This window comes from Heloderma suspectum, chromosome 1 (genome assembly GCF_057233095.1).
Source record: "Heloderma suspectum isolate Gila_16-S chromosome 1, 16-S_ref, whole genome shotgun sequence".
Lineage (NCBI taxonomy): Eukaryota > Metazoa > Chordata > Lepidosauria > Squamata > Helodermatidae > Heloderma > Heloderma suspectum.
In genome coordinates, this window is record NC_139458.1 from 380,988,612 (window position 1) to 381,014,392 (window position 25,781).

The 25,781-nt window shown below is 48.8% G+C and overlaps 3 protein-coding genes across 7 annotated transcripts in view; 2 read left to right on the plus strand and 1 right to left on the minus strand.

Annotated features, from left to right (window-relative positions):
* Window positions 1-17,972, plus strand: part of LOC146359937 (uncharacterized) — a 66,255-nt gene extending 48,283 nt beyond the window's left edge. Inside the window, exons 24-32 of the mRNA XM_084832409.1 lie at window positions 1,612-3,399; window positions 4,024-4,104; window positions 4,926-5,012; window positions 7,063-7,157; window positions 7,813-7,898; window positions 8,507-8,573; window positions 11,553-11,713; window positions 13,867-14,007; window positions 16,638-17,972. Coding sequence (XP_084688535.1) covers window positions 1,612-3,399; window positions 4,024-4,104; window positions 4,926-5,012; window positions 7,063-7,157; window positions 7,813-7,898; window positions 8,507-8,573; window positions 11,553-11,713; window positions 13,867-14,007; window positions 16,638-16,873 — 2,742 coding nt within the window. The 3' untranslated portion in view covers window positions 16,874-17,972. The remainder of the gene's footprint in view (window positions 1-1,611; window positions 3,400-4,023; window positions 4,105-4,925; window positions 5,013-7,062; window positions 7,158-7,812; window positions 7,899-8,506; window positions 8,574-11,552; window positions 11,714-13,866; window positions 14,008-16,637) is intronic.
* Window positions 17,973-19,366: 1,394 nt separating this feature from the next.
* Window positions 19,367-21,924, minus strand: LOC146359938 (uncharacterized). Its single transcript, XM_084820065.1, has 2 exons — window positions 21,136-21,924; window positions 19,367-20,015 (listed from the first exon to the last, which is right to left on the minus strand). The coding sequence occupies exons 1-2, from the start codon at window positions 21,922-21,924 to the stop codon at window positions 19,896-19,898; spliced, it is 909 nt and encodes a 302-aa protein (XP_084676191.1). The 3' UTR covers window positions 19,367-19,895.
* The window catches only part of SLC29A1 (solute carrier family 29 member 1 (Augustine blood group)), a 115,667-nt gene continuing 111,162 nt past the window's right edge, over window positions 21,277-25,781 (plus strand). Inside the window, exon 1 of one of the 5 annotated variants that reach the window (XM_084828476.1) lies at window positions 21,277-21,476. The gene's annotated coding sequence lies outside the window, so the exon portion shown is untranslated. Of the gene's footprint in view, window positions 21,643-25,781 lie in introns of all 5 variants that reach the window. The other 4 variants (XM_084828474.1, XM_084828479.1, XM_084828486.1 and 1 more) reach the window with 4 other exon arrangements.

Here is a 25,781-nt window from a genome sequence, read left to right on the forward strand (position 1 = left end):
GAAGCAGATGTGGTGGAGGAAAAGGAATAGGTAATTCTATGGGCTGCAGCTGCTATAGGGAAAGTGGGGTGGTGGTGGAGGTGAAGCATGCTCTACTGCAGGGATTGGGCAACTTGTGGCCCTCCAGATGTTTTGGCCTACAACCCCCATCAGGCCTCAACATTGCTATGCTGGCTAGGGTTGATGGGAGTTGTAGTCTACCAACATCCGGAGGGCCAGAAGTTGCTCACCCCAGTACAAGGGTCTGGAGAGGCTTCTGAGCCTGAGCTAGAAGCTACAGCAATTGCAACGGTTTGTGAACTGGAGGGGAGGGCTTCAAGGGCATGGGGGGAAGTCATTGAGAAAGCCAACTGCTAATTGCTTAGGGAATGTGATCTCAGCCTTGCCTCTGTCACAAATGCTGAGTTAAAGTTCCAGGCATCTCCAGCAAGCCCATTATACTGAGACTGGGTGCTTCCAGACAAAGAGCTCCTAGGTCTACCAGTCAAAAGCCATTGTGCAGCTATTCAGTTCTAATGCGTTTTTTGAGGAACGATTACAAGGTGAAGATAATATCCAACTGCACACACCCCCTGTAAAATTGCATGAATGAATCCTGGAAGTATCCCTTTTTGCCAATGAGCAGAACAGCCCCTGGTATGCTGGGGAGAAGGGCTTCTTGCCTAGCCTACTTCCCGACATGCTAGCTTTCTGTGTCAAGGGAGGTTTTGTTTTTTTACCTGAGGAGCGAACATTCAAGCATGCAGTTCCCCTGCCTGCAGTCTAAAGTCCTACAGTACCGGACTGTTCCTGCACATTGGAGCGGGCCCTGAGCTGGCCTGTACTGCAATACGGCCCCATCCCAGCCAGTTCTGCACTTCCCATCCTGCTGGGCTCCTCAGCTGCTACTCTAACGTTGCATGCCGAGTTCTGTAGCCTCTTTTCAGGCTGCGTCATCCACGCTGAAGTGGTGCAGGGTACACTTAGCAACAGCTGCACTCCTTTCAAGTTGGCAATGCCCCCGCCTTTCTGCAAAGCCTGGAAGTCACTACACAGTAGTAAGATGGAGCCCTGCGGCAGCCCCTCCCCAGGATCAAATCGGAGTGATCCTGACCTCCTTGAATCTGCTGTGGATTGTCTGCCTCACTGGTTACTGTGAAGCATGAACGGGACTTTCTGTGACGAGTGAGCAAACGGTGGGCAGAAAGGCGCATGTGCCAGGGCATGTCTGTAAGACAGGGGTGTTGAACCTCAGGCCTGTGGGCCAACTTTGGCCTGTCTAGGATCCCATTTGGGCCCTCCAAGGTTCCCCAGATGGCCACGCCCCCTTCCCCCTGTCAGCCGACCTACTGAGGCTCAGTTACTGACAGTAAGAGCTTTTAAGTTAAAATATGCTAGCATTTGTGGCCCTACCCCCTTTTGCCTTCAGTCCCGCCCACCACTGGAATGTGGCGCCTGAGAGATTCTCCAAAACTGAACTCGGCCCTTGGGCTGGAAGAGGTTCAGCACCCCTGCTGCAAAACAATAGTTATGTGAATATAAGTTTGCCTCTGTGTCGTCCAGAATAGGTAGGTTTGGGCTGCAATGATCTTGTGCAGTTAGGCCTTATTGTGCCTCCCCTCCTCTCCACAGGTGAGCACCTATTTGCACATGAAGGAGAAAGACGGAGACGGAGACTCATCCCAAGGAAGCTCAACCTCCGTGCTACGACCTGCACCTCAGCAGCTGCCACCCAGGGCTCCTTCTTCCTCACTTCCCAGGCCTGGACAAGGCCCCACAGCCTTCCACACCTTGCCCAAGATCAGCTCCAGCTGCTTCTTGCAGAGCCTGACTAGAAAAGGCCAAGTGAAGGCAGGAGCTGCCCAACTGTTTACCTTGCAAGGGATCACGGGACCAGAACCAGATGATCCACAGCCTGTGCCAGAGGAGAAGCCCAGCACCAGTAGCACCTGGCCTCCCAAGTGCAGCAGGAGGGCACACGGTGTGCAGGCCCTGGGCCCACCCCGCAGAGAGCCGATGGACTATGTGAGGAATCCGTTGGTAGGGGCTGTTGATGCTGAATGTGGCTCAGTAGGAGAAGCATCAGGACAGCGCATGTTCCTGAGGCAGAGTGGAAGTCTCAGCAGCCCCTTGTCACCCACAGAGAGGATCCATACATGCCAGCATCTTCCGCTGGGTTCTGTCCTGAGCCTGGAGCTCCCCAAGGACCCCACTATCCTAAGAAATGCCCATGATGCCATCAGGGTAGCAAGGGATGGAGTAGCAGGGAGGAAGGGAGCAAGCCGGGCCTCTCGAGTGGCTCAGGGGAGCACCACTGGGGCAGAAGCACAGGGGAATGGGGCCAGCCTGCAGAAGAGGGCCCCAGGAGGGCAGCCAGCCATGCACCAAAGGCCCATCCAGGCTGGGGATGCCCAGCGGCTGTACCTCAAGGATAAGGGAGGCACGTGGTTTGAAGAGGTGAGCATCAACCCAAGCTACAGCAGGCAGAAGGCTTGCTTTGTTGCTCCTTGTGAAGAAGACGGGCAGAGCCCCAAGAGGCAGAGCAGTTCCAGCGACTGCTTCCTGGATTTCAAGCAGAACCGGCTGTCGCGTATCAGCGTACTGCATGAGCAGATAGGCTGGGAGTGGGACAAACTCGCTGCCTCGCTGGGTACAACCGGCAGCTCGGGGGAGGCGCAGGCAAGAGATCCCGCCGAGCGCAAAGCCCAAGCCAGAGATGCCTCTCAGGTGAAGCTGAGGCCCTCCCCTGCTAAACGCACAAACGGTGCTGATGCAGCTTCCCCCACAACTAGGGCGAAGGACTTGCCAGTGAACGAGGCACCAGAGAAGGAAGGTCCTCCCTCTGTCCTCCACCTGGGACTCAAATCCCCCACCAAGCTGTCTGTGTTTGAATGTGAACTAGGCCAACAGGAATGCATGCCGGGCTCCTCAGGGCTGGCCCCTCTCGTCCTGGCTGCAGGAGGAAGTGTGGCTGAAGGGCCAAAGTTTCAGGATGTGGCAGAGGCTTGCCATCCTGCCCACGAGTTGTTTGAAGAGGAGGAAGAGGAGCTGCAGGCCATATGGAGTAACGTGGAGAAGCACAAGAGGAGCACAGGTAACTGTGGTGGCCCAGGGAGGAAGGTGGACAAGGTGCAAAGCTCAGACAGCTCTGGTGGAAAACTCATCCTGACATCAGCAGATAATTTGTTGGTAGCCAAGTTCAAGCTTCCCACCTCTGCCCTACTGCTTCAGAGCTCAGAAGGAGAAAGCAGGACCAGCAGTGGGCTCGACAGGAAGAGCAGCCCTAGTCAGTGCTGGGCATCCATGCCTTCTTGTGAGGAACGATCTGAGGGGGCAGAGCCTTCGCCCATGAGGTCACCACAAAGCATCTGCCCAGTGGACCAGCAGAAGCTCCAAGAGGAGGGCAGAAGTCTTGGCAAGGTCGGAAATGTTGGCTGTCAAGCTACGGGTGGGGAGATTGTATGTTCTAGCAGCATTATCTTGCCGGAAAACCACATTTTTCTGTTCTTTCCCATATGTTCCGAGATACTTTGAACAAAGGGACCCATAGATACAAACCTTATACCTTACAGAAGGCCCACCCTTTAAAGGCCATCAGCCTTCCTGAATTGACCAGGAAACCCTCAACATTCTTCATAATCATACTTGATTGCTTTCCTAGCACGAGTCTGTAATAACATATGTCTTACTGATGAAGTAGTTGATCTTGAATCTGAAACCTGCATCAAAATATTATCTCACAACTACTCATAATACAGCAGCAGATGTATTTGCTGTCAGTAGCAAACTTAACAGAGTAAGCTGTTGCTTGCTCAAGCATCAGGTGCACTCGTTTGCCACACCTGAACAAGTACAGATACTATTGAACTGGCTTGGGATAGTGCAAAAGGAAGTTTGGTTGGAGGAAATATTACATTGTTTCTTTTGCCCCATTTGGGGGAAAGTGGTGCTAAAAAGCTTACATAACTGAAGCTCCATTGCCAGAGTCTGGTTTTCATGCTTTCAAGGAGGCTGCGTTGTACATCATGGTCTGTCTCTTTCTAGATTCCCCCCAGTAAACTGGAGCTTCAGATGATGGAAGGATCTCTGGAAAGGAAGCATCTGTTGCAAGCAGGAGGCAGAAAGGTATTTTCGGAGCTGCCTGGCATTATCTATGAAGAAGATGGGGGAGTCGATGTCATCTTTTCCTCTGCACTGATGTGCCCAGCCGCCCGCCGCCCCCATGCACCATTTTGTGATGGTGGTTGTCAATAACCATGCCACAATGAAGTAACCTCGCTGGAGTTTTCCTGTAACACGTTATCAGCGCCTAATGACATGCACTGACACAAGCAGATATGCTTTGCAGTGAGATGGGTTCAGATGTAACGCCAAACCAGCATCTTATCCTGGTTTGCAAGGCAAGTGGCAAACCATAGTTTGCCATTTAAGATGGAATAGCAACTATAGTTAGTTCAAACTAGGAAGGGAGACAGGAAATTGTCACACAAAAGAGAAAGGAGCACACGAGTTTAAGGCTCCTCACTGCTTACTCACATAATGCCAAGCCATGGCTAAGTCTAAACCACCACTAGGTATGTGGTGCAGATAGTTAAGGGCCTTTCTAAATGACTAAACCCCAAGGATCTACTATTATATTGCTAAGCATCTGTTGGAGACAGCAGGCAGAAAGGTACAGTCCCATCACCCTGGCTTTGTGTCTCAAGTTGGGGAAAAGCTGATGTTGTCTTTTGCTCTGCACTGGCTCTGCTCTAAAAAGCTGGAACGAGCTGTTGGACAATAATTGCCTGTATTGGCCTTCAGGGAAAGGGAGGAGGGACCTTGTGGAGGCAAGTGCAGGCAGACAAGGGGCTTCCTACATGTGTAGCTTCAAGAACAGGCCAAATTGTGACCCAACCCTAATCTTCACCTACTTCAGATCTGCCCTTTTGCTTCTGTTCTCCTAGGCAAACTGTCGTTCCTGGAATACATTCCACACAGTGCTAATGAGACAAACTTTGTGTTTCTACCAGGACAAGAAAGACACGCTCAAGGTAATAGTATCCAGTGAAACACCCAAAGAGGGGTGGAATTAAGAAATGGGAATGCGTAGAGTATAGAAAGTCCAGTTGTGGTCACCCCACCTAAAAAAAGACATTGTAGAGTTGGAAAAAGTGCAGAAAAGGGTAACTAAACTGATCAAGGAGGTTGAGCATCTCCCCAATGAGGGAAGGTTACAGAAGCTGGGATTGTTTAGCTTAGAAAAACAGTGAGTAAGGGGGGATATGATAGAGGTGTACAAAATTATGCATGCTGTGGAGAAAGTGGATAGGGACACATTTTTCTTCTTTCATAATAGTAGAACCTGGGGTCATCCCGTGGAGTTGATTGGTGGGAGATTCAGGGCAGATAAAAGTAGTTCGTCACACAGCGCATAGTCAAACTATGGAATTTGCTACCACAAGACATAGTGATGGCCACCAATTTGGATAGATTTGAAAGGGGATTGGACACATTCATGGAGGCTATGGCTGTCAATGGCTACTAGTCCTGATGACTATATGCTTCCACCAGTATCAGGAGCAGTATGCATGCCCGTGTACACCAGTTGCTGGGGAACATGGGTGGCAGGGCGCCATTGCACTCATGTCCTACTTGTGGGTTTCCTGCAGGCAGGTGGTTGGCCACTGTGTGAACGGAATGCTGGGACTAGATGGACCCTTGGTCTGATGCAGCAGGGCTCTTCTTCTGTTCTTAAGGCCTTTGCCAGATACTCAACAGTGCTCTTTCTTCTTCTCTCCTATGTCCATTTTAATTCCACTCCAGTTCACACCTCCAGCATTTCTTAGGTCCTGTATAATCCTTCATCCAAAGACTTCTCCTGTGAATTTTCAGTGTGCACAGGACCATTGTACACTTGAAAATGTTATTTACTGTCTTCATTGTGTTTTTACTGCTTTTATTACCACATGGGTTTTTATTATGTGTTTTATTGTTGCACACCACCTTGTGAGGGCTCCTGCCCTGAAAGGCAGCCAAGAACTATTTTAAATAATTTTATTTATTTATTTCTAAAATGTATTTATTACATTCTCTGCCAAAATAGAACTTGAAATGATGTATACAAAAATATAACATATAAGCAGTAAAATCAGTATAAAACAAATCCACAGTCATATTAAAACCAAATTTAGCCATAGTTGGCAAATCTTAAAACCAAAATCTCCACAGAACATGTGCAGAAGAGGGAGGAAGGAAGCTTAGTACAGGACCTGCGCAGGCCCCCCTGAATAATCACGTCAATCCAAGAGAGTGTCATAGCAGATAGCAAGAGCACTTTCCAAAGTGTGAACTCTACCACTGGGGCTGTTCACACAACACAACAGCCTACGGTGAGTTGCATATTCAAAATGGCGGCTACACACACCGCAGCCTCACTGTGAGTTATTTAACCCATGATGAGGTTGCAGTGTGTGCAGCTTCCATTTTGAATATGCAACTCCGCTCAGGGGTTGTCATGTTGTGCGAACTCAGTAACCATGGGTTATGTGAGGGTTAAACAGCCCTCGCATAACCCATGGTCTGTTTTTAGGGTTATGCGAGGGTTGTTTAACCCTCGCATAACCCACGTTTACCGAGCTTGCACAACACAACCCCCTAGTGGGAGCTGCATATGCAGTGTGGTGCCCATAGTTGCTGCAACTCATTGTGGGTTAAATAACTCATGATGAGCTGTGGCATGTCCTTTGAACCCCGTCACTGAGAGAACCCTGGCCTGGCCATCGTATCTGATGAAACAAGGAATTGCAGAGCAGTAAGCTCAAGGAGGTCCTTTCTTCAGAATCTGCCTTTTCGTCTTCTACAGACTTACATTTAATGCCCCCCTCTTCAGACCTCAACAGTCAGGTCTTTGGTGGCCTGGCCTGCCTTTTCTTTTATTAAAACCTGTACCCACCTTACTACTTTGATAATAACTGCTACACCTTGGGCACTGCTCCCCTGATCCAGGCCAGCTGAACTCTGGTTCACATGGAAATACTACTCTTTGCTGACAAGTAGCCTTTCAGATTCCAGGAACTTGACAATTTGCCTTCCTTTGCACAGCAGAGCTCTGTGACAGCCTTGCCACTGAACCTGTCTGGAGCTGTTTGCACCCTAGAAACAGAGTACATCAAAAAGAATAACTGTTTCACACTGCAGTGAGTAGCCCTCTTTTTCCATTCCTATACACAATAACATATTCATAGTACTTTGGAAACTTTAAAGTGCTAAGAAATACTGAATAATTACTACTACAGATTTTTAAAAGAGGATGGGTAACTTTAGCAAGTTAGAACTGTGATGGGGAGGCTTAGTGAACTGCCATCCTTTGAGCAACATAATTGGTGTTGCTGCATCTTCAGAGGACTCTTCTAGCTCCCAGATAGCTGAGTGCTTGAGGCTGGTGCTGGCCATTCTGTTCATTTAAAACCATCACTTAAAACCATCATAGTACAGCGCATAGTCAAACTATGGAATTCGCTACCGCAAGATGTAGTGACAGCTACCAGTTTGGATGGCTCTAAAACAGGGTTAGACAAATTCATGGAGGTTAAGGCTGTCAATGGCTACTAGTCTTGATGGCTGTATGCTGCCTCCAGTATCAGAGGCAGTATGCCTATGTACACCTGTTGCTGGGGAACTTGGGTGAGAGGGTGCTATTGCACTCATCTCCTGCTTATGGGTTTCCCGTGAGCAGCTGCTTGGCCACTGTGTGAATGGAATGCTGGGGCTAGATGGAGCTTTGGTCTGATCCAGCACGGCTCTTGTTATGTTCTTGCAATTCGTTTTGCTGATTTCCTTTCCTACCCCCAGGTTGAAGGATGGCTCTAAGTACCTCCTTCGAGCTCCAACTGAGTCACTTAGGAGAGAGTGGATTACCAAATTGCAGCAGAACTCCGGTAAGGCTGAAATACTGTTAAGGGAGACCGTGGAGGTCACTAGTAGATCAAGGGGAGGAGGAGATGGCAATCCATCAGGAACAGGAGACACCTGGAAGTCTCCATATGGCCAGACTGTAATTTTTTTATTGTTTCCCTCAATATTGCAATTGAGACCCACCTGGGGTGAGAAGTGGGATCAATTGTTGCAATATACAGATGTCCAGTGGAGCGTTGGGGCTTGCACTTGGCTGGCTGGGGCTCAGATTCCAGTTTAGCTACAAGTTCTGGTGCAATTCGCTGAACACAGCTCCTTGTGTGTCAAGGTGGGAATAATAATGGTCTATCTATGGGTTACTTTACATAGTAAAGGCATACACCTAAAAATGTAAACGGAATGCAACAAAGCAAGTACTTGTGCTTGTCGTTCAAATGTGCTCAGTAGAGGGACTGCAGCTCCTTGTTGTGAGGGCACAGCTGGCAGCAAACCCAGGTTTGTTGCTCTGAAATGTGTGGAATTAGACGTATGTCACAGGTTCATTTGGGAGGAGAGCACTTTGCCTGTGAAAAGTACTCTGCGTGTGCTTTTTAAAAGCCATCTGCCAAGAGCTGCTTTCTTGTGCCCCAAGGTTTACCTGAAGTGGATTATTTCCAGTCAGCTTCCCAGACCGCTCAAGAGACAACTTCTGAGATTAGGTAAGTACTACAAGCAAAGTGTAGCTGTGGATAGATTTGCTGTGGGCAGGGCTGGAACTTTTTGAGCCCCCTGAGGTTCCCAATAACACCTGTCCCAGTCTCAAGGAGACCTTCATAGAAGTAATCCAAATCCATTTTGTCAAATCTCAATATGGTGGATAAATCTCACTTTCTGGAACTTTTTGTCTCCATGTTGGAGGTACACAAAGAGAGAACACATATCAGGATGCTATAAAAAAAATTGCTTTATTCCTAAGAAAAATTCTTAACGCTGGAAGATACGTCTCATACATTCAGTACCTGCCAGTTAGTTACTGAATGTATAAGTAATATCTTCCAGAGCGCTCTGAAGGGTATTTTAAAGATACCCCTGAGGAAGGCCCCAAAGGAAATCTGGGCTGAAATGTGTTGAGCTTCCTTAAGAATAAAGCAATATTTCTAGCATCCTGAGATGTGTTCTCTCTTTGTGGACTTCTGCTGCATGCTTTCCAGTTTGTATATACTCCCCGTGGGCTTTTCTACATGAAGCTTTTAACCCCCACCATTACTGAGGCTTCTGCTTCCAGATTCTTTGCAGGATTACGCTTGGCACCTTTACACATTTTTCCCCCCAGGGGTTTTGTTCTTTGCCTTTCTATTTTATTTTATTTTATTTATTTCACTTCTATACCGCCCAATAGCCGAAGCTGTCTGGGCGGTTCACAAAAATTAAAACCAAACAACACACAACAAAACAATTTAAAATATATAGAACATTAAAAACCACAATATAACAATACAACCACAATAAAACCTAGCAGCAGTGCAGGAGTTTAAAATACAGATTTAAAACAGCAAAGCTAAAAATTTAGAAAGCTAAAATGCTAAAATGCCTGGGAAAATAAAAAGGTCTTCACCTGGCGCCAAAAGGAATACAGTGTAGGTGCCAGGCGAACCTCACTAGGGAGCTCATTCCAGAGCCGGGGTGCCACAGCAGAAAAAGCCCTCCTCCTAGTAGCCACCCGCCTCACTTCCTTTGGCAGGGGCTCACGGAGAAGGGCCGCTGACGATGATCTTAAGGTCCGGGCAGGCACATATGGGAGGAGGCGATCCTTCAGGTAACCTGGCCCCAAGCCCAAGTTAAGGGCTTTGAATGTTAACATCAGCACTTTGAATCGGGCCCGGAAATGGACTCGCAGCCAGTGCAGCTGGAAAAGTACTGGCGTAATATGAGCTTGCAGGCCAGTCCCTGTTAACAATCTTGCTGCCCTATTTTGGACCAGCTGAAGTTTCTGGACCGTTTTCAAAGGCAGCCCCACGTATAACGTATTGCAGTAATCCAGACGAGAAGTTATCAGAGCATGGATAACTGTAGCTAGGCTATCTCTGTCCAGATAAGGGCGTAGTTGGTATACCAGCCTAAGCTGATAAAAAGTGCTCCGTGCCACTGAGTTCACCTGTGCCTCAAGTGACAGTTCTGGATCCAAGAGCACCCCCAAACTATGAACCTGATCCTTTAGGGGGAGTGCAACCCCCTCCAGAACAGGTTGAATATCACCTAGCCGGGCAGACGAACCACCCACTAACAGTACCTCCATCGTGTCTGGATTGAGTTTCAGTTTATTGGCCCTCATCCAGTCCATTACCGTGCCCAGGCACTGATTCAGAACAGCCACTGCCTCACCTGGTTTTGATGAGAAAGAGAGGTAGAGCTGGGTGTCATCTGCATATTGATGGCACCTCAGCCCACACCTCCGGATAACCTCCCCCAGCGGTTTCATGTAGATGATAAACAGCATGGGCGATAAAATAGAGCCCTATGGAACCCCATGGCACAATTGCCATGGCACAGAGCAATAATCCCTCAGCACCACCTTCTGGAATCAGCCATCCAAGTAGGAGCGGAACCACTGTAGTGCAGTGCCTCCAACTCCCAACCCAGACAACCTATCCAGAAGGATACCATGGTCGATGGTATCAAAAGCCGCTGAGAGGTCCAGGAGAATCAACAGGGTCGCGCTCCCCTTGTCCCTCTCCCGGCAGAGGTCATCCCACAGGGCGACCAAGGCAGTTTCCATTCCAAAACCAGGCCTGAAACCTGATTGAAATGGATCTAGATAATCCGTTTCATTCAACAGTGCCTGGAGCTGTCCTACAACCACCCGCTCAAGCACCTTGCCCCGGAATAGGTTCCATTATACAACTACTATACTATAGAACCTACACTTTCTATAGGTTCCATTATACAACTACTAGATAGTATTGTGGTATAACAGAATTACACTATTACACAAGATTTCTATGGCATTATAGAGGCCATTCAGAAAAAAACCCCACACTTTCCCCTTTAAGGAGAAACTCACAATAATGTTTGCAAAGCACAGGAGAGGCCCTGGAGGATGATGACATTACGTTAAGGACCAACGAACTACCATGAGCGAACAATCACGAGCACACAATAAAAGCCTCATGTAGAGAGGCTCGTATGGAGGGTAAGTTAGGTTTTTAAACTAACCAAGGGAGGCAAGTTTGCCTTTTACATTTTAGAATGTAATGAATGTTATCTTTTAGAATGTAAATAGTGTGCTTCTTATTTCCTCTTACAAAAATATTAAAAAGGAAGCTTAAAATTCAGATGTGCATCTATACCAACCTTGAGCTAAAGCCATTAGTTACTCTGTTTCAGGGTGGGCACTGTTTTTCCTTCCTTCCTTCCAAACTCTCTAGCTTCCATCTTATTTGGTGACAGCAATTGTCTTATTTGGTGACACCCCCACTCCCAGCCCTGATCATAATGTCCACATCCCATTAACATGGAATTTGCTGGATTTTCTCGGCTGCATAGAAACCACTACTGGATCAAATTCCATATTTAGACATCCAAGGTCAGAGCTCCAAATAAGGTGGCTTATATTACCTTTGTGGGAGACCAAGCCTTGGACCAAGCCTTACCTTAGCTTGACAGCATAGCCCATATTCTGCTGCTTCTCTTCTTTCTAGTGTGATTCCTGGCCATGGTGTCTCCTCCCACTTCCTGGGCCTTCATCAGCCCCTTACAGCCAAGAGCCAGGAGGCCCTGCTCCTGCCCAGGTCCAGCGTCAGGCTGCAGTTGCCTTACGATACTCAGGATGACCCACTGGATACAGCAGCAGCGCAGACAGGTGAGTGGGGAGACTTCAGTGCTTCTTGAGGATTATTTTTAGCACCTCCCTCATCTTGGTCACGGTCTGTGTCACTGCTGATACAGCATCTCATCAGCTGAAGTGCCATGGGAGTGCATTCCTGCTACAGGTGTTGCTGCAGAGGGAGCACAGCAGCCAATGAACTGGAGCCCGTTCCATGTCGTCTTCCCACTTAATCTGTTCCGGCCCCTTGAAGTCTCAGAGAAATTGCAAGGGCAGTGGAACTCTTGACTTTTCCATAGGACTCTTTTGCCCAACTGTGCTTACTAGGATGTTGAAGGGCATCTCTTCAGATTGATGTGTGTTCTGTGAGGGAAGACTGACCAACTGGATTGATCTTGTGCTTGTGACCATGGAGGTCTCTGAACCAGGGGAACAGGGAGCCTGTTTGTAGAGCAGGGGTGCTGAACTTCAGAGAAGCTCTTGGGGGCCACATTCTCGTGGTGGGTGGGGCTGAAACCAAAAGGAGGTGGGGCCAAACGTGCCAGAAATACAGCATATTTTAGCTTGAAGGTTCTACTGCCAGTAATTCAGCTTTAGGAGAGGCACTTTCAGAATGGGGGAAAAACTGTGCAAAATCTGGAAAACCACCAGTCAGTCAGGGGGGGAAAGGGGAATGGCCATCTGGAAACCCAGACAGGATAGATTTGGCCCAGGGGCCTGAGGCTCAACACCCCCACTGCAGGGGGACAAAGAAGCTATGCTCCTTCTAAACACACATGTATGTACTGGCTGAAGAAATTGCAAATGCATTTCTTCACAATGCTGGGACTTGGGTGGGCCTCTGCCCTGGAGTTGACCCACTTGTTGGAATGGCCAGCATGCCCACTGGTCATTGCTGTTGGACCTACCCCTTCCCCTCAAACAAGCGAACAAGTATTCAGTGCCTAGACATACCTGATCAGGTGAGTAAAAAATCCAGTACTGGTGTCTTTTAACCTGAAAGAAACATTAAAATCAGATTTGAAACCTTTTTGGAAGTAAGGATGAACTTGGCAGAGAGGCTGTAGCTCAGCGGCAGAGCGCCTGTGTCACATGCCGAAGATCCTGGGCTCCATCCCTGGCATCTCCAGGTAGGGCTAGGAAAGAACCTGGCCTGAAACTCGCTGCCAGCCAGTGCTGACAATACTGAACAAGATGGACCAAGGGTCTGGCTCGGTTTAAGGTAGCTTCCTATGTTCATACTTACCCATTTGTGTTAAGGGGCGAAATGAAAGCAGCAGTCTGCACACATTTCCCACAGCAGCACCTCGATCAATAAAAAGCATTCCCAAAGCTACTTCCTGTGCTCACCGTCTACACTGGTACCCCCCAATCTGATGTCCTCCAGATGTGTTGGACTACAACACCTATCATTCCCAGCCAGCAGGAAGGCTGGCCTTCACTAGCAGGCAGCAATATACCCAAAAGGTTTGTTGGGATTGAGATAGCATTATGAGGTGGCTGCTGGTGTTTTGGATAGATTTATACCCCACTCTTCTGTTTGTACAGCACCCAGAATGGCTTACTGCCATAAATAATATGCTCTTCACAATGAAGGTAAAGTTATAAAACTATACATTGTAAAAAGTGGTAGAATCTTAAACAGCAGTCAGTTTAAACAGTGTAAAAGCAGCAGCAAAAATCGGAGACCAAAAGCCTGATGTAATAATAATTTAAAAAAACATGTTATATGTCTGTCTAAAAGACAGCACTGAAGGAGCCGGCTGAGTCTTAACTAGCAGAGTGTTTCAGAGCTGCGGGACCATGACTGAGGAGGGTTGGTCTCTCATGACCAGGGATGATGGCTCAACAAGCAGGAACTCTGAGGCAATTGTAAAGCCCAGGCAGGCCTTTGTGGGAGCAGACAGTCCTTAAGGCAACCGCCACCATGCTGGCTGGGGACTATGGGAACTGTAGTCCAACACATCTGGAGGGTGCCAGGTTGAGGAAGGCTACCTTAAGGCAACCAGCTCCAACACTGTTTACAGCTTTGAAGGCCAGCACTTTAAGCTTCAAGTGTGTGACGCTGCAGCAATCACAAGGTCCAGCGATGGGTACAACGAATGACTCAGCCACCTGCTTTTAAAGGAAGGAATTCTAGAGCCCAGCCTGTGCGTCACAGACCCCATTCGGCTTCTCTCTCCTTTTAGGAAATGGCCACGGATCCGCTGCCATTCATACCACAGAGCGCTCACCAGCAGAGTCTGCAAGGTCACAAGACCCGTACGTTTGCCAGGCAGAGGACTGTGGGCTGGTAACAAACAAGAGGCGGTCCTATTCCTTTACCTCGGGTGTGTACTGCATGAACCTGCTGTATGGCGTTCATATGGGGTCACTAGATTGGGGGACAAGAGGAGGCTAGCAGCCTGCCCCGAACTCTCTGCCTTGCCTGTCCGTACCAAGCTGTCTCTGAGCTTCTTCATTTGATCCTTTTCAGCTTTCAGTCGCATGTCCTCCTGTTCAAGTGCAGCATAAATGCCTGTGACTAAGCACAGTCCATTGTGAGCAACATGATATCATTGTGCTATTTTCAGCACTTGGTTGTGTCCTTTTGGTTGTGTCCTTTCAGCTTGGAATCAAGGTTCTTCTCAAAGGAACAAGTTCATTGCTTAATGTCACCACTAGGGGTCAGCAGTGGGCTACGGTTCACATAGCTTTATGGCTGACTTTAGGCATATAAAGATGTGTTCAAATATCTCTTCGGAATGGTCATATACACCCATCTTTTTGCTTCCAAGACATGAATTCTCCAGTGCTCCAATAAGACAATCCCCCAATAAAAGGAGCTGTGTTGGTTTGCGGCAGCTGCATGCTTGTATCCTACAATGTCTGTCTTGAGAAGCAATTGCCACAGGCAAATCCTGAGAAAGCAGATTTGCTGCGGTGGCTGCCTTATGAGGGTAGAAGAGTGGAATTCTGTACCTCAGACAACATTGAATAGAGCCACATGGCCTAGAACAGCCTTCCTCAAACTGGTGCCCTCCAGATGTGTTGGGCTACAACTCCCATCATTCCCCAGCCAGCATGGTCAATGGTCGTGCTGGCTAGAGGGCTATGGAATGTCATTCAACACATCTAGAGGCACCAGGTTGGGAAAAGCTGGCCTAGAAAGACCTGAATTCAGTTCATAGTCTCTAAAATATGAGATTAAGCCTTCTGTCCTGAACATTCTTTAATCATTTGTTTGTTTATTATAAGGTTTGTGTCCTGCCTTTCTATTTCATGATGAAGTGCTTAAGGCAGCAAACAAGTTAAAAACAAAATAACAGTATTCACAACTTAGAAAACTTAGAAAAGTAACAGTATTCACAACTTAAGCACAACTTTTGGGGGTGCTCTTGGATCCAGAACTGTCACTTGAGGCACAGGTGAACTCAGTGGCACGGAGCATTTTTTATCAGCTTAGGCTGGTATACCAACTACGCCCTTATCTGGACAGAGATAGCCTAGCTACAGTTATCCATGCTCTGATAACTTCTCGTCTGGATTACTGCAATGCGTTATACGTGGGGCTGCCTTTGAAAACGGTCCGGAAACTTCAGCTGGTCCAAAATAGGGCAGCAAGATTGTTAACAGGGACTGGCCTGCGAGCTCATATTACGCCAGTACTTTTCCAGCTGCACTGGCTGCGAGTCCATTTCCGGGCCTGATTCAAAGTGCTGGTGTTAACATTCAAAGCCCTTAACGGCTTGGGGCCAGGTTACCTGAAGGATCGCCTCCTCCCATATGTGCCTGCCCGGACCTTAAGATCATCGTCAGCGGCCCTTCTCCGTGAGCCCCTGCCAAAGGAAGTGAGGTGGGTGGCTACTAGGAGGAGGGCTTTTTCTGTTATGGCACCCCGGCTCTGGAATGAGCTCCCTAGTGAGGTTCACCTGGCGCCTACATTGTACTCCTTTCGGCGCCAGGTGAAGACCTTTTTATTTTCCCAGGCTTTTTAGCTTTCTAAATTTTTATCTTTGCTGTTTTAAATCTGTATTTTAAATTCCTGTACTGCTGCTAGGTTTTATTGTGGTTGTATTGTTATATTGTGGTTTTAATGTTCTATATATTTTAAATTGTTTTATTGTGTGTTGTTTGGTTTTAATTTTTGTGAACCGCCCAGAGAGCTTCGGCTATTGGGCGGTATAGAAATGAAATGGATAAATAAATAAATAAATAAATATATATTAGAAAACAAAAACACAAGAAGAAATGGCAGAAAAATTTCCAAAATAATTTCTGGAAGGAGTGAGAGTCACATAAAAAGCAGTTAAATAAAGACCTGCCATTTTTTTTTTAATGTAAGCACAGAGGAGCTAGTTGGATCTCCCAGGGCAGGGAGTTCCACATCCTAGGCACTACAACCGAAATGGCCCCTTTCTCCAGTGGACACCCACCAGCCACCACTGCCTTTCTCTTGTTCCCACTAGCTATACTTTTGACAGTGGTGGGTCGCATAGAAAGGTCTGTCCCACCAAAGGTAACAGGTGGGCAGTGTCATATGAGGAGTATCTTGGTCCCAAGCCATTTAGGCCTTTCATGACCAGAACTTTGAATTGTACCTTGATGTTTAGGGGATGGTAGCATGTGCTCACTGGTGAGGGGAAAGCATGCTGAACATGCTCAGAAGCAAGGTAGTCTATTTGTTGTAGTAGTTTTACTTTTACGACTGCTTCTTCACATGTTCCAAAACTGAGCTTTCATGCTAGAAACAGTTTCTGGGGCAGAGACATAATACACCTTAGTCTAAATGCTGCCCTCTCTGAGTCCCCTTATTTGCAGATGGGAGAAAAGTAGTATCCTGGAGTGAAAGACCCTGTACACCATAAAATATCAACCAGCCTCTACCATATTAGAGAATTCCGCTGTTCGTTGTCTGTTCATGCTGCTGTGACCTAACTTCTGCCAAATGTATTTTTTCTCTCCCCCCGCCCCCTTTCAGCTGCATACCAGAAGATCACACCTTTGTCGGTGTCGAAAGAACCCCTGAAGATTGGCAGCAGCTACTCAGTCACGCTATACATTGGAGAGCAGGCGCCTGCTACCCGACCTCGCTGCCATTCCTTTATAGCCACCCCCAGCGGGGCCCGAGAGGCCTTGGGTGACAGAAGCCAAGGTGCTTCGCCTCGCCCGAAGAACAAATCCGTCTTCAGAAAGTTCTTTGGGAAGAAAGACTGATAGATCAGCTCATTCTCTTTACGCCAAGAAATGTGTGGTTGTACGCTGGCACCAAACCTTCCTTGGTTTGATGGAGCGTAAAGGCTACTAATGGGCACTGTTACATTGCATGAGCCCTCAAACTTTGCTCTCTCTGTAAAGGGCAGGGCGGGGTGGGCTGTGCTCAGTGAAACAGCACCTCCAGCCTCAGCTCTATACGTCACCTACTCAACCCTGATAGGGCAGCCACCCTAGACAGCACCCGCTGCGTGGGTCAGAGGCCTTTAGGGGGGCAAAGAAAGACCCATTCATATTGCAGCAGGGTGGTATATTCCAGCCAGCTTGGGGCCTTTCTCTGTGCGGGCAGAGCGCAATCTTTCTTTGACATACAAGCCATTGGAGGAAATCCAGGCACATATGTATTAATACTGTATTTGTATCCAAAGGAGGGTGGGCGGGGAGTCATGTTTGCTTCACTGCGTTCCCAGCACATGTTTGTATGATTCATGTTGGGATCAAAAAGGAAAGAGTCTCCTTAGAACCAATTATCCAGGCTACAGAATTTTACACAGGTGTGGGGTTGCCTTTTTCTTTACCTGTCCTTGCTCTTTTGCCTTTAATAGATCTGCCTGACTTGCATACATTAACAAGTGATGATGCTTCCCTCCATGCTGAGAGAAGTTTCATCTCTTGTTTTCTGCAGGTCATGCTGCTGGGTGAACACACATACAGAAGCCAGGTTTTTTTATGGTCAGTTGGCAAACCTGTTCAGGAGCAGAGTCTATACCAGAAGCCTAAGGAATGATTTCTTGGGGAAATCTATACAGTACTAATTTTGGATTAGCATCTGAACCAAGCTGAGGTTAAGGCTGGCAGAGGCTCTGGGAAGTCATACTTTGGGAGACCCTGAAGAGAACAATCTCTGTGCTTATCTTTTACTGTTCAGCAATACATTGTGGACCATTCCCTCTGGTGCAAGGAACCTGGTAGTCCTGCTTTCTTTCCTTCTGCACTGTGATGTCAGCACTGCAGCCATCATTAAGGCTTGTTTAGTAGCCAGTTGCATCTCCTCAAAAGACATTAACACCACATTAAAACACCAGTTGGCTGCCTGTGTGCCTGTATTCAAAGTGAATTAGAGTTAATTGAGTTACACTGTAACTGCCAGTGAAATTGCTGCTGAACTTATCTCTGATCTAAGGCACCCTAGCACACTCCGGTTGAAGGAATGGAAATTCTGGCAGCTTCCCAAATGGACAGAAGTAGGAAGTTATTGGCAGATGTCCAGCTGGGCTGTAGTGATTAATCTAGAACAGTGATAGGCAGCCTGGTGCCCTCCAGTGGTTTTGGACAACAACTTTTAAGTCCCAGCCAGGATGGCCAGTGGTCAGGGATTATGGGAGTTGTAGTCCAAAGCAGCTGAAGGGCACCAGGTTACTTACCCCTCAATTCTAGAGCAAGAGGGAAGATTTATGTGGAAGGCTATAAGGAGGGAGCTTGGGATGTAGTATCTGGTAACATCTGAGGGCAGGACTATACCATGTTTGAGGGTAGGACTATACATAGGCATCTGCCTGTTTCCTAAGATATTGCAGGGAGGGGGGAACTCAGTGGGCACTTTCCTAAACCCACTAATTCTCCCAAGTCCATGCCCCTTAGCTCGGTTTATTTCTGTTGCTGGAAAGGGTGAAAATGACCAGGTGGCTTGTAGGGAGACACCACTGCCCTCCAGTTCCCCCCTAGAAGTGCCCCCTGACCCTGCATTAGCGTTATGAGGCAATATGTAGCTCTGCCCCTATTTATCCCTCAAATGAGAAATGGGAGGAGGAGAGAATTCTTGCTGTATCTTCTAGCATCTGTAGCTGTGTGGAAGGGGAATGCCAATTCAATCCCAAAAGCCTGTTTTCCCCCGCTTGATGGGTTCTCTTGTCCATAGTAAATAACTTGGTTTGCACCCTTTCACCCAGTTCACACACCACAAATAACTATTATTTGCCAGGGTTGCATGCTGCTGCCATTTTGAATACGCAGCCTCCAAGCGGAGGTTATTCTGCTATGTGTGAACCCAGACATTATAGTTTAATCGTGGGTTAAACAACCCAGAGGTTTTTTAACCCATGATTAATGCATAGTGTCTGGGTTTCCATGTCATGGAATAACCTCCAATCAGATGTTGCATATTGAAAATGGGTGTGGGGGGAAATGCACTGCAGTACATTGTGGGTTAATTAAGGCACCATTTACCACTTATGTGCGAACAAGGCCACTGTGTGTTTGAGGAGGGAGCCACCCACATTCTAAACATAAACATATGTCAGCCTTCACTGACCACGTGTCCTCCAGATTTGTTGTACTATAACACCCATCATCCCCAACCAACATGCCCAATGGTCCTGGTAGCAATGGGAGCTGCAGTCCAGCACATCTGGAGAGCCCCAGGTTGGTGGCAGCTGACAGGGATTCATTCCAGGGAGCCTCCCTTTCACCTTTCTTTCACACAACTCCCAGAGGATTATCATCACCATCCTCGGTTTATTTGTATGCCATATTTGCACATGATGATGGTGCTCAAAGCGCCTCACAACATATTCAAATGAATAGCAATAAATACATTTAAAAAACATAGTAGGAATAATTACAAATAACCATAGTGTCAAGTAAATACATAATATAAAGATCAATCCATCCATACAACTTCGTTATAAAACAGTACAAACACGACTTAATCCAACAGCTTAAATTTAACAGGAGATAGAATAAAAGCCTCACTCAGAAATAAAGATGCACTCTACACAAGGCCAAATAGGTCTCCATTCCACAAAGGTGATGTGGTTCTCCAGAATGACCTGCACATGTTGGTTAATAGCCACACCTCTCCCTTGTGGACTTAAAGTCTCAGCTCTGACATCAGTCCTGCTTCTTTTTGACTCTTTATCTTGGATGTTGGCCCAGTTCAGTCACTTGTTTTAACACCAACATTGGAGAATAAACATCCATGTCACCTGGATCCTGGGACCTCTGTTTAGAAATTCCACAGACCTGCTCATACCTCCAGAACCAGGCCCCTCCGGATCTGGATTTGTTGCTGTGGGCTGCAAGGTGGAATTTCCCATTTCCAAAGGGTAAGCAAGAGCAAACCACTACGCAAGGCACTACAGCCTGCCTGGGTGAAAACAGGAAGTGGAAGGTCACGGGGAGGTGGCAAGAGGGGAATTTGCCCTTTGTTTGCAGTTTTAAGACAACTGGCTTCTGGGATTCCTCTAGTTTCTTGGCTCAGGATGAGCAAATGGCTGGCTCAGCACTTGGCTTAGCTGAGACCTTGCTCTCGGTGCAGTTCAGACTAGAGCAGGAGTGGGCAACATGCGGCCCTCCAGACGTTTTTTGGCCTATGACCCCCATGATCCCTCATCATTGGCTATGCTGGCCAATTGTAGGCTAAAACATCTGGAGAGCCACAAGTTGCCCACCCCTGCTCTAAGGGCCACAGTTCTCCCCTTCACCGGCTGAGCTTCTGCAGAAGCTGCTTCCTGGTTGGGCGCGGAGCTGCCTTGAACTAGACAGACCATGGCTCCATCTAGGCTACCACTGACCTCCCTAACAGCAGCTGCTGTCCCAGGACTCCGGCTGGGGCCTTTGGCAGCCATGTTCCTGAGATCCTTTACCTGGCCATACCAAAGAGGATTGAGCTGGGCACCTTGTGCAGGCGAAGCGCACGCTCTATGGCGGAGCCACGGCCCCTCCCTGGTCCTGTCCCCAAGGACAGCGAGACCCGTTTGCTTTTTCCTCAGTGCTTGCGTTTTAATGGGCAAAGGCCAAACCAGGCATGCATGGATCTCGCTGGATCCTGACCCTGTTTTAATTCCCCAGTTTCTCAGAGGAGAAGGGGCTGGACTCTATGGCAGATGATGCGCACTGCGCTGAAAGGCCCGGTTGTGCATCTAGGAAATTTTACTCCGGGATTAATACTTTCAGGGGGAGGGGATTTTCTTTGGATGGCAATGTGTATTACATCACTGACTTCAAATGAGGTGCGTCAGCCTGGCTGCTTTCGAGGACCCTCCTGCTCCTTCGGCGGAGCCCCCCCCCCGAAGTCCTGTCCTAATGAGCCCCCCGCCCCCGAAGTCCTGTCCTAATGAGCCCCCCCAAGTCCTGTCCTAATGAGCCCCCCCAAGTCCTGTCCTAATGAGCCCCCCCAAAGTCCTGTCCTAATGAGCCCCCCCCAAAGTCCTGTCCTAATGAGCCCCCCGCCCCCGAAGTCCTTTGCTTTTTCTGGCTGTGCTTACTGTGTATTGAGGAGAAAGCCAATCAATGAAATCACCCTGAGAGATTCTTCTCGGCGGGGGGGGGAGGGTCGCCTCTCGCATTCCTGTCTGCAGCGGGGCACTGTCGACTGCATAGTTCCCCGTTGCAGGAAGCCCTGCCCCGGGGGTGGGAAGGAAAGACACTCCGCGCGGGCTCGAGACCACCCCCGAGCTTCCTGGTGCCAGGGTCCCGGAGCCGGGCCCTGCCTCTCCCCGGGGGTCACCCGGGGCGCCAGGGACGGGCACCCAGCCGCGCGTCCTCGGAAGCTGCCGCTGCCGCTGGCAAGCCCACAGGGCGCCTCTCCCGGGAGCACTAGGACCTGGTGAGCGCTCGGCAGGCAGCCGGAGAGCGGAGAGCCTCGTCGGGCCCGGGGAGCGCGCGGCGCGGTGGAAGCGGGGGCGCTCTCCGCGGGAGCGGCGCAGGAAGCGCCGGAGCCAGCGGCGCGGCGAGCAGCTGAGCGCGGAGGCGCCGCGGCCCCCGGCCCGCATGTAAGCAGCGGCGCCCAGGCTGCGCGCGCGGCCCGCGCGGCCCTCGTTGGCTGCGCCTGCGCTCTCTTCGGAGGGAGCCCGCGTGCGGGTTGGGAACGGGGGGCGGGAAGGCGCCGAGCTCTCGGGCGCGGGGTGGGAGGCCCCGCGGATCCCCCCGCGGGCTCGGTTGTGCGCTGCGCCTGGGCGGCGAGGCCGCGGCTCTCTCCGGCGGCGGGCCAGCCGGGCGCGCATCTCATTGGCCCGAAGTCGCGGCTCGCAGGGTGGAGCCTGGTCCTGGAGCATTCGCCGGCTGCTCGGCGCGGGCTGTTCCCTTGGAAAGTCAGCTGTCGCGAAGCGGGCCCGGGTGGGCCGCGTGGGCTTCTTCGGCGCGCGTGCCGGAAGGCAGATCGTTAATCAGACGGAGCAGGCAAGGGGGACTGCGGCGATGGATTGTCCCGCCCTCGCCCCCCCCCGGTGCCCCCAGGGCTTCGCTTTGGGAAGAAGCGGGGTGGGGGCTTTGCATCCCTGTTAACTGCTAGGATGCACAACCCCCGGAGTGAGGACGGGATCTTGTGCCTTAATTATTGCGAAGCACAAGGAGGTGATCTTGTGTGAGAGATTAGCCAGCATCCGAAGGGTAAAGGTGGAGGGTCCAAAGGGGAAAAGTGTGAGTTGCTTGACTCTTTGGCCCTTCCTTATAGGGTGCACAAGGGGACTGCGGCATTCTTACTGGGTTTGGCTGGAGAAGTTGCCCTGAAGCCCCATGAATAACTATCTGCTGGTGATGCTCAGGATTAGAGATACTGGAGGAATCCTGAACGGATTTAAATGGGTTCAGATTCTGATGAATCCAGCCTGCGGATTCCACACCAGACCGGTTTTTAGGATTCTGTAGACTTGTGGAGAGCTTTTCACTTGGAGGGAGGGATTTGTGCTAATGTGCGTTCACTAATGTACACTTGCACTGATGCATGTTAGCTCAAGCAGAATGACATTATGGTGAAAATCTGATTCTGTCAATGAGCAGGTGATCGATCATACAAGAGATGCCTGACAAGAGACACCCGGTGTAATAAATAATAACAATCCACAAAACACAGATGGGATGGATGTAACAAAATCTGTACATCCCTACTCCAGATTATACCAGTTGACCTGATGGTGTTCAATGGATTGTCCTGATTTTGGGGAGATCCTCCTTTGTTCTTTGGCCTGCCAGACAGGAGTGTACACTCAAAAATCCACTTGGGCGACTTGTTTTAGGATCCTACTGTATAAGGGGCCCTGGCCTGCTGTTCAAAAATTTCCATACTGCATTGGTGAATACTAGTTGACCCTAAAATAAGGTTTGTTTTCCCCTCTGAATTTTTGTAATAACAGACTGATGCAGCGGCTTAGTTCCAGTCCATAGAATGGATGGATCTGAATAAGACAGAGGAGCGAATGTGAGGAATATGCTGCTAGGTGCAGCAGCATGCCTGGGGTAGGGAGCCAGAGACCTTGCTTGGACTCTGGTACAAGGAAATTGTCAATGGGGCAGGGCATCCCCACTTCAGGATTTGCTGTTGACTAAGCAGTGTCCCTTTGCGTCTAATCTCTAGCCCAGACTCCCCCAACCTAGTGCCCTCCAAATGTTTTGGATGTCAACTCCCAGCATTCTTGTCCATTGGCCATGCTGGCTGGGGCTGATGGTAGTTGAAGTCCAAAATGTCTGGCTGGCACCAGGTTGCGGATGGCTGGTCTAGGCTATGTTTTTTAGCCTGCATGTGTTTTCTTTTGTATCTTTTTTATATTGATGTAAACAAGACTGGAGTGTGTCTGTGTGTGGTGGGATCAGTGGTGTAGTGGAGGCAGGGCTCACAGGGACGCAGCCCCAGCACGTTTTCATTAGCATGGACTCTGATGTCATCTGCCACCCCCCTCAGAATTCCCTGTTCCCTCTGAGCTTAGCTGCGATCCTCACTGTAGCTGTGGGGCGAATGAATTTTCCAAGCAACAATATATTGTTCCATGTTGGAATGCAAAGTCTTTGGGATGACTTGGTCTGGAATGGGCAGTTAAGACCTATTCACTTCACCAAAGATGTGCTCCTACTGGAGATGAAAACTCATAGAACTGGTTTGTTGATATGGATCGACACAGCTGCCTGAAATGTTTGGACTGCCCTTGGAGACTGTCACAATGAGCTCCTGCATTTCCAAATTTACCAGTACACCACTGTGTGTGTGTGTGGGGGGGTCAATCCAGCTGGGTGTGTGGACGTTTCTGCTGGGGGGGGATATAATGAAGGAGCTTAGGGAAGGTTAATGGGTAATGTTGGGGTGCTAGGGGAGTGTGCAAAGGGGCTGTTTAAATGAGAAGGGATCTGTCCATGAGGGCTGAGTTGAGAGGGGGAAGCTTCCATAGAGTATCGTATTTTGAAAACCTAAAATGTTTGTGTTTGAGTGAGTGAGTGAGTGAAAAAGATTTTAACACCCATGCATCTTTTCTCAGACGTCCAATTGAAATATCCCTGCTTACTCTCGGCTGCACTGTTTTTGGATCCCAGTTGAAGGCTGTATATCTTACAAGGTCATATAATCCTAGAAGGGGGTGTGGCTGTGAGAGGGCATGGCTGTGACTGTCACGAAGGGACCCTGCACTTCTGAGTAGGATGTCAGGTCATGCAGGTGAACAGAGGGCCGGGTCCATCATCATGTGTCCGCTATCCAGGGCTGGGTCTGTGTACAGTTCTGCACTTTCTCAAGGTCGCAGCTTTGCATGCAGATCTGTTAAGCACACAGCGGGGTGGTTGCATGCTGGCAGGCTGTCCAATGCCATGCTAATCTTCCCCCATTTGCTTTCATCATCCCTGGAAGAGCCAGAGAAGGCCCTGTGGTGCTGGCAAACTGTTTGTGTTCCTAGGTCAATGATACATACACATCTAACTCAGAGGTGGGACTGTGCCATGTTTGGCCAATCAGGGCAGGAAAGGAAGGGGCAAGGGGTGATAATCAATGGGGTGGCTTGGTTGCAACCCAGAGATTGTGGGTGTGTTTTGAATGGTTCCACAGCAGCAGAAGGGGATGCTGTTGTGGCTTTGCTTGTCCTGCCACTCTCCTGGCCCTGTACTCTTCCCCCCCGCCGCCCTTCTTAATGCATTTTAAACCAAAAGGTCTGCCACCATCACATCTAATTTGGCCCAACATGCAGTAAATAAGCACATGTAAGTTATCAAAGGAACTCCAGCTGCTGATTTGGTGTGTGACCGTGGGAAGGTCCTTGATGCACTCTCTGCCTAATTTCCCCTCTTTGCGCGGTGAGACTGCTTCCCTGCTGCAGCAGCAGGCTGGGAGGCTGTTTTGGGCAAAGACGTTTGGCAACTGTTCGTGAACATGCTGAAGGTTGCTTGTTGCTAACGAGTTGCATTATTCTTTAGCCTCCATTGTTCCAAGTGCTGTGCAGATGATGTTAGGAGATCTGTCCTATAATGCTGGAAGTGTGATTGGTGACAACTGGGCAACAAAGGAATGGTGGTGACAGGAGCCATGGTGATGATCTCTTTGGTGAAAAAACCCGTGATTTGCACATGAGGCTTAAAATGCTCATTTGCAAGACAAATGTCTCTCTGCTGCTTTCCCTTCTTCAGCCTTCCCCAACCGGGTGCCTTCTAGATGTGTTGATGACAACTTCCATCATTCCCATCCAGCACGGGAGTTGTAGTCCAACACATTTGGAGGGCACCAGGTTGGGGATAGGTGAAAAATCACCTGTGAGCTTCTTTCGTGCTGTTTAAGCTTCAGCCCTGAAATGCTCTCCATTTAACAGTAGTAAGATGGAGAGACAAATATAATTAATGTGAATAAGTGTGGATTCAGTGTTTTGAGCTAGGTGGGAGGAAGGAACTAGTACTGTTTCTTGGTAGGTTATTGTTGTAATTACTATTATTAATATAACAAAGAGACTTGTGGCACCTTTGAAGACTAACAAATTTATTATAGCATAAGCTTTTATGGACAAAGATCCATTAAAAAAAAACCACATTCTCACTGAAGATGAATGTCTGTTATTTCAAGCCAATTCCTGGGAATTAGTATCTAACTGGGGCCGTGGTGGCTTAGTGGTTAAGACGCTGAATTGCAGACTGGAAGGTCGGCAGGTCAGCAGTTCGAGACCCGAGT